The sequence below is a fragment of the Papaver somniferum genome, chromosome 9 (assembly GCF_003573695.1).
Source record: "Papaver somniferum cultivar HN1 chromosome 9, ASM357369v1, whole genome shotgun sequence".
Classification (NCBI taxonomy): Eukaryota; Viridiplantae; Streptophyta; class Magnoliopsida; order Ranunculales; family Papaveraceae; genus Papaver; species Papaver somniferum.
The window spans coordinates 143,796,639-143,805,009 of record NC_039366.1 but is presented as its reverse complement, the minus strand read 5'-3'; the positions used below and the strand labels follow the sequence as shown (position 1 = coordinate 143,805,009).

Sequence of the window (8,371 nt, the reverse complement as noted above, 5' to 3'; positions counted from 1 at the left end):
CATGTCTCACAATAAGAAGAGGAAAAAAGACAATACCAATCCCACTGCATGTCAAGAGAAACTCTCCTATGTCCATTATACCGCAGCAATACGTGTGTTGTCCTCGAATGGCATTTCCCCATCCAATGACGCAAAACTCAACGAACTGAAGAGTAAACACCCTCATGCACCACTACCGATAAATTTATTAGATAACTTGGATACTCTTGAAATCTTTGTGAGGGATGATGTTGTCATCACTGCCATCAAAAACTTCCCCAAAGAAACATCTTATGGCAGAGATGGTCTTAGGGATCAACACCTCCTAGATGTCCTAAGTGGCGCTCATACACAATTTATGAACATATCGCATATCCTCCATAACTGGTGTGGTGAATCTCTTGCTCTTAGGTATTTGTCCACCATCTTTAGGAGTGTACATCTCTAGTGCACCTTTAACTCCCTTATAGAAACCTGATGGAGGCATTAGACCCATTGCAGCGGGGACCATCTAGAGACGATTAGTATCCAAAATTGCGACAACTGTAGTAGGTACAACACCTAAGTGACTACCAGTTTGGTGTTGGAGTGTCGTGTGGTGGGGAAGGCATCCTACATTCAGTTAACTTACTGGAGCATAAAGATAGCGATGCCAACCTAACAATGCTGCTTATATACTTCTTTAACGCGTTTAATTTGGTGGATAGGCATAAGTGTCCACCCGTCAGTAAGTGGGCGAAATTTTGATATTCATCTCCTGCGAGACTATATTACAGAGATGCTACTCTTTTATCTACACTTGGATTTCAACATGGTGACCCTCTTGGTCCCTGCTATTTGCTTTAGCCTTACACTCGTTGGTACAGAAAATTGCCACTACTTGCTCGTTGGACCTACATGCTAGGTATCTTGATGATGACACCTTGATATATTGGTGATACTCTGGAGGTTTTTAAAACCCTCAAAGTGATACATGAAGATGGTCCTTATAGAGGCTTGAATCTCAAAATCTCAAAGACATAAACTATTGGCCAACTACTGACTCAAGAAGCACAAAAGTAGGAGTTTTCCCTGTCAACATTAAACAACCCATTTATGGTGTAAAGCGTCTTGGCAGTCTAGTCAGTATTATTGAACATTTTTGCAGTGATTTGGTTATGTATAAGGTGCAAAAGACAATAACTCTGATGACTGCAATCAGGAAATTGAAAGACGCTCAGTCTGAATTGCTTTTACTATGCATTTGTACTAGTGTCTCTTGCTTATACTTCAATATGCGCACCACCAGACCTACTGCTATTCAACGGGTACAAATATGCTTTGATAATCATTTATTTCACTACCTACAACAATTGATTAATGGTGATGGGTGCCTACAACCAATATGGCCAACACACGTGAATACTAAGATAAAGTCCACTATCTTTGGTTGCTTCAGTCTCTTTGAAGATTTTAAGCACTCAACCCTTTGGATCGTCTTCCAAACAGTAAAATACTAATCTGTTTGGTAACCACTCTTATTATCTCAAGAAATCAATGAGAGATATTTAATGTTGAGTGTGACAAAAGCTTTTTTGTTTAACATTATTTAAACTCCTTTGTTGGGTTATAAATATTCCAAGATCTGGATTAAACAAGTTAACCAAATCAAATCAAACAGAACTACCAGATTCAGATATTGAATAGTACCACCAAATGATATCTTGTCGATCTAAATATGACTAGTCAATAATCTGTCTATCAAAAGATAAACCAGATCTAATCGGATCCCAGTCGATCAAGTTTGTGCACGAAGAAAATCATGAAGATACAAAACCAATAAGAAAAATCTTATTGTCTTTAATAGTCTTTTGTACCTGCACAATAACAAACTTGATTCATGAGTTATGATAGATCATGAAAAAAACAGAGTATAGTAACAATGGATGATCACAAGTCAATGTTATACTCTTCATATAGTTTGAATGAACTTATGTCAAAAGGGAAAGCTCTTAAGAATAATTAAACTAGGTGCAAATCAAGAGATAACTATTGTTAGTCAATCAAATCAATAATCGAAAACTAAAATAAGAATATGATTCTAGTTTCCCACCAACGATACTAGTAGACGCTTCTTGATCCTAGAGGATTTTTTAAACTAACGGACGTAAGAGATTTCACCTAATTAGGTTACTCTCTTCCCCAAGATAGTATTACGAGAATACTATTAGTCGGCTACACCAGAAACAACAAAGATGAAGTTTGTCTGGCTCAGGATGAGTTTGTAAGAAGAACAAACTTCATTATTTATAGACCAAGGTAGTTTGGACACCAAAGAATTCCCATAACCGAAGATATTCTAAAAATATGCAATAAAAAACCTAAATTCGGTTTTATAAGTTCCAACCAATTTCCAACCGTATAACCGAAATCTTCATGGAAAACTCAATATTATCTAGCACTTAACTAATATATAGTTCCATATATATGTTTTTATTGCTGGTAAAACAAAACTTATTAACTTCGAAAATCTCAAAAAGATTCTCTGTGATTTCGATTTGGGATCTCACCTTGAGTATTAAAGAACATCTTTGAACAATTAAGAAATAAGATCTCAGCACATGTGTTTTTTAGTCTAGAATTGGACGATGTCGACATTCCTGAAAACTGATTACAACCAGTAGTTGTGGTTTTAGCTTACATCAGTTATGTGGATATCCATATAAAAGGATTCTAGTAAATGAAAATGCTAGTTATTCTATATATTTTTTAGGTTACAATCGGTGTATGTGTGTACAAGCTGTTGGGTCTTTATCCATATAAGGACAATCTCTTTTCCAAACACATTTTGCCACAAACATGCAATTTTTACCCGCTCCTACTTGATTCACTACTGAAATCAAACTTGGAAAATGACATGGGAACCAAAATAAGATATAAAGCTCGTGAAAATGTTCATTGTCATCTTCCACGAACGTCTTTTATTCAGTGTTTTTTTAGAAAGGATTCAAATAAATATATTATGAGCGGACCTACAATCCCAAAAACCGCAGATGGAGAGACTTAGCTTTTATATTCAACTACATCAAAGGAAATATGCGAGAGCTCCATAAAATTAGAAGAATGGTTACCGACAATCACCCCAAAGCATCTCGCAGGAAAAAAGTAAGTAATTCAACATGTTTATCCCTTTCTCGTCGTTTGGTTTTTGGATACTAAAATGTAATTTGTTTAATTTCGAGCTAAACAATCCAGTAACATGTGGCGAATACGCAATGGTGAACGATGGTTCATGCACGCGAGGGATATGAAGTGTTGAACAAACATGCTCGGCGATTAATTAACGATGCATTAATGTGCGAGATTCAAAGATGCACATACTAACTTATCACGGGTAATGCGCTAACTTCCTAAGATATGTAATGTGTTGATTTCCTAAACCTATGAATGAATATTTTCTTTATCAAAGTACAACACAATCAATATATATGTACATCCACAAATACCGATTTTAAGAAGCCGACAATATAGTAAGTGATATCCACCTATTTTTTGTGTTTTTCGTGAATGAAGAACATCAACCTAAAATCAGCATATGCGTCCATGAACAATATAGAAACATTCCCCAAAAACCTCTTCTTCTTCCCTACTCTTAAAGAAAAACAAAAATTAATCTTCACGTTAAACTTAATTAATCCGACCTAACCTAATTGATTTATCTAATCTAGTTCATTGTGCTAATTAAGTGAAGGCATAATTTAAAAAAATTTAACAAGTGTTTAAGAGGCGCACAACTTGAGTTTACTTGAAAACGATCGTATTTTATTTTAGGGGAAACAATCGTTTGGTCATTTTTTAGGTGGTCCCAAGACTATTTGGTCCAGTGGTAAAAGTCGTTTCTTGTTTGATCCATAATTATTTTAAAATATTAAGTGGGCAAAAATATCCTTCTGTACTTTTTCAACTTTAATTTTCATACTCTTTTATTCCTATAATTATTTAAGTTCACGCTCTCTGATGAACTCTGAACTTCCTCTTATTTTCGTGTAGGAGTTCATTATCTTTAGTGAACTATCAGGCGATGGTCATGATTATGTAAATCTGAGTTCATTTTGTTTGATGAAACAACTTGTAAAAAAGGGGAAATAACATAGTTCATTCTTTAAAGTGAACACCCAATAAAACTTCCACTATTTATGACAAAAAATATAGTTCATTCTTTAAAGTGAACACCCAACAAAACTTCCACCATTTATGACAAAAAACAGAGTTCATTCTTTCTAATGAACACACAACAAAACAAACCAAAAATCAAACTAGAACAGAGTTCATTCTTTAAAATGAACACAACAAAACTTCCATTATTATGAACAAAAATCTGAGTTTATTCTTTCAAATGAACACCTAATAAAAACCAAAATTAAAACGTAGTTCATTATTTCAAATGAACACCTAATCAAAGTTCATTGTTATGAACAAAAATCAGAGTTCATTCTTTCAAATGAACACCCAATCAAACCAAACTAAATTAAGATTAAAAATAGAGTTTATTCTTAAAAATGAATACATAACAAAAAACATAGTTCATTTTTTCGAATGAACACATAACAAAGCTTTCATTATTATGAAGAAAAAAACAGAGTTCATTTTTCGAATGAACACCTAATCAAAAACACAGATCTACAAAAATCAAAAAACAAAAAGATGATTTACAAAGATTAAATGAAACTCTCCAGAAAATCAAATTAATCTCTATAAATCAAATCTTCATAATCAATGAAACATAGCAAAGAAGAAGAAATAAAGTTCATTCTAATCAATGAACTTTATCATCTTCATTATCTTCGAAAACAACAAATAAGAAGAAAACACAAAATCATCGTTGTCTTCATCATCTTCATCGTATTCAACAGCAGCAACATCAATAAACAGTGACGAAGAAATACAAAATATTCGTCGTCTTCGTCGTCTTCATCATCATCTTCAACAACATAGAAGGAAAAACCAGAAACCTTCGTCTTTCATCATCATCTTCATCAGCAACATAAAAATAAAAATGGAGAGAAGAGAGAAACTAGATTTGAAACTAAAGAAGAGAGAGAAAATGAATTTGGAAATAAGATATTTTCTACTGATTTTTTTTATATATATGGTTCCAAATTAAAGAGTATTTATGCTACTATAAAAAGAAAATTACATCATCCATGACGTTATCCCGCGTGAGTATTCTCCATCCTAGGACCAAACAACAATATATATTTTAAAATAGGATCAAACAAACAGTTAAATGGATCAACCAGACCAAACTAACTCTAATATATTATTATCAGGACTAATTGATATTACTATTTTAATTTATTTTATTTTATTAACTATCTATCATATCCCCTTGGTCCCCAATTAAACGAGGGTTTAAAACTGTAGATTCTCATAATCCTAGGGTTTTAAGGGTGATATCGACCAGGACAAAGAATTTATGGGATGGATTTCTCATAATCCTAGGGTTTTGAGGGTGATATCGACCGGGATAAAAAATGTCATATATATATATATATATATGTAGAGCTGCACAAGACCCGCCCAACTTACCCGAATCCTCCCATATCCACTGAGCTCGTGGGTTTTTAATCTGAACCCGTCCGTTGTGGGTGCGGGATTGATTATGAAAATAAAAACCCGATATAGCTGGGTTGGTAGTCGGTATTAGCTAAAACCCGCCCGAACCCGCCCGAAAATACCCGCTAAATATACACCATCGATAAAACTAATCCTAGCCGTCCTTTATTAAAACCGTAGTGGTACTAGTATATGAACTTAACAATGAAGACTTATGTTTATGGTTTGATTTTTTAAGTAATTAAGAACTTAAATAAAAGTATGTTTGAACTTTAAAATATGTGCGTGTGAATGATCATTGAATATAAAGCAGGTACAGATATAAACACTACAGGTGAAAACTTGCAGAAAATGGTGAATTACAATATGAAACGGGTTTGAGCGGATTTAAACCCGAACCCACCCGACCTGTAGCGGGCGGGTTAAAAATACGCCCGATGTTTATGGGTGCGGGATTGGTTATGAAAATAAAAACCCGTTATAATTGAGTTGGTAGTTGGTATTAGCTAAAACCCGACCCGTCCGACTCATGTGAAGCTCTATATATATATGGGATTTATCATTTAGGCAAAACCAAAAATTTGGCGTTTCTTAACACCATGCATATTGCTGGGGTGTAAAAATCTTATCCCAAATCGCATACATGGGCGCCAGAGTTCAATTTTTATCTCCCAAAATCCAAAATTATAAGGGAGGGAACGGAAAATCTGAAAAAATGCAAATGTTCTGGAATCAGATCAAAACCGTCCATTAGGTTTACAATCAACTGTCTTAAATGATACAGCTCATCGATCCATGTCAAAGATGAAAAAGAAAAGAAGAGGGAAGTTGTATATTTCCCAAAATCTGAGCGCCAAATTTCAAAATCTCGATTTCATTTTCTCTTTTTTATAACTTGCCCAAAATCGTTCAGTCTCTTCAGAAAATTCATCAAAACATCTCTCTCTCCCTATCTCTATCTTTCTCTATCTCTAGAAGATAAAAAATGGCAGCAGGAACTTCAGCTAAATCAAACCCCCAAAGAATCCGAAAAAGGGTTGATGCTGATGTCAATTCACTTAAACGTGCTAGAGATGGAAGTGCTTTCACTCGATGGTATAATTTTTCCCACTGTGTTTCTAGATCTAGCTTAGATGTATAATATTTCTGTAATGCGATTTTAGAATTTGAAATCACAAGTTAGGGTTCAGATCTTGAAATGGAAAGTTAGGGTTACAACTTTTGTTACCGGAGCTTATTTTTGTTTTTGTTTTTGGTTGATTTCAGTGAAGAATGTAAGAAAGACGTTCCTGTGGTTCTTATTGATATGCATGATTGTAGTCTTGATTCTAAAATCAAGATGAATTTGGGTAAATTTTTTTCTAACTTCGATCTATTTCAGTCCGAAAATTAATTTTGGGGGTTTTATCCTAATGATTATTCTTTAATCTTTTCTTCTACAGATGCTCAGGTTGTTGAAAGTGCTACCGAAAAGTAAAACCACTTTTTCTCTAATTTCCCATGTTGATTTTCTTCCGTTTATTTTGTGAAACTAATTTTAGGGTTTATTTTGATCTAAACAAATAGGAAAAAGACTGTACCATCTGAACCAAAACCAAAGAAGACTAAGACTAAAAAAGAGCAGAAAGTTAAGGATCCTAATGCGCCCAAGCGTCCTCCCACTGCTTTCTTTGCCTTTATGTAAAACTTTTCCCCCTCCCTTGCTTTTCATTTGGTTGTTATGTATTCATAGGCTTGTTTGAGTGATTTTCTAAATTTTCAATGTAAATTTGTTTTACTGTAGGGAGGATTTCAGAAAGGAATTCAAGGAAGCAAATCCAGACAATAAGAGTGTCTCAGTGGTATAAATGAGTTTCCATATATCTTTTCAATATATTTGTGTTGATGATTTTGTGATTGAATCTATTATATAGATTTGTTGTTGATAATATTTATGTGGTGAAGGTTGCCAAGGAAGGTGGTCAGAAATGGAAATCTATGTCAGACGAAGTGAGTTCATGATTCTTATTGTGTTTATCTAATTTTACAGTAATCAATGTCATGAATGAGGCTTGATATTGGTAATTTTGGGCGTGGAAGATTAACATATTGTGAAATTTTTGGTATCAGGAGAAGAAGCCTTATGTGGAGAAATGTGCTGAGCTCAAGGCAGAGTTTCAGAAGGCTATGGAGAATTACAATGCTGAGAATGCAGACGGAGAACCTGAACAAGAACCAGAGAATGAGCAGGAAGATGAGAAAGAACAAGAAGAAGAAGAGAAAGAACAAGGGTCTGATGATATTGAAGAGTAGGCAGGTCACAGATATATTGTTCGTGACCAAAAGGAAAAACGTGTTTGGTGTCACTGATTTTTAAGTAGGGTAGTTTGGTTATTGCAATGGGATTTCAGTGAATAACTCTGCTTTCTCCTTTCTTTAATTTTGTAAATGCCTTGTTTTAATTTTCTTAGTACCAGATGATATATGAAATGTCTTTCTCTTTACAATGGAGAATGGGTTGGTCTTTAATCTAAGCAAAAGCTGCCCTTTTAAAAACATCTAGCTCATGTTGGTCTTTAACTAACAGCAAGTCTGTTATTCTGTTATTCTCTATTTCCATAGCTAAATGTATCCAAAACTCTGTCAGGTTTTATGGAATTCAATATGGCTCTTACAGATCAAAGAGCACATCTACATTAAGAAGCAATAGTATTCTTCTAAGTTAATATAAAAGGTAAGCAACGCTAAGTTAAACCCCAGGGCTGACATGGTTTAAACAACAAGCTAATGAGAATTTGGCGTAGACAGGCTTGACAGC

The 8,371-nt window shown here is 34.3% G+C and overlaps 1 protein-coding gene across 1 annotated transcript; it reads left to right on the top strand.

Moving 5' to 3' along the window:
- The first annotated feature begins 6,484 nt into the window (after positions 1-6,484).
- Positions 6,485-8,111, top strand: LOC113313325 (high mobility group B protein 7-like). The gene is made up of 7 exons (XM_026562086.1): positions 6,485-6,669; positions 6,841-6,923; positions 7,017-7,047; positions 7,141-7,254; positions 7,358-7,415; positions 7,519-7,563; positions 7,684-8,111. The coding sequence occupies exons 1-7, from the start codon at positions 6,560-6,562 to the stop codon at positions 7,864-7,866; spliced, it is 624 nt and encodes a 207-aa protein (XP_026417871.1). The 5' UTR covers positions 6,485-6,559; the 3' UTR covers positions 7,867-8,111.
- Positions 8,112-8,371: the final 260 nt, after the last annotated feature.

Coding starts and splice junctions, on each gene's coding strand:
- LOC113313325 (XM_026562086.1), top strand. CDS start 6,560: ATGGCAGCAGGAACTTCAGCTAAATCAAACCCCCAAAGAATCCGAAAA. Junction 6,670..6,840: donor GGAAGTGCTTTCACTCGATG/GTATAATTTTTC, acceptor GGTTGATTTCAG/TGAAGAATGTAAGAAAGACG. Junction 7,048..7,140: donor GTTGAAAGTGCTACCGAAAA/GTAAAACCACTT, acceptor CTAAACAAATAG/GAAAAAGACTGTACCATCTG.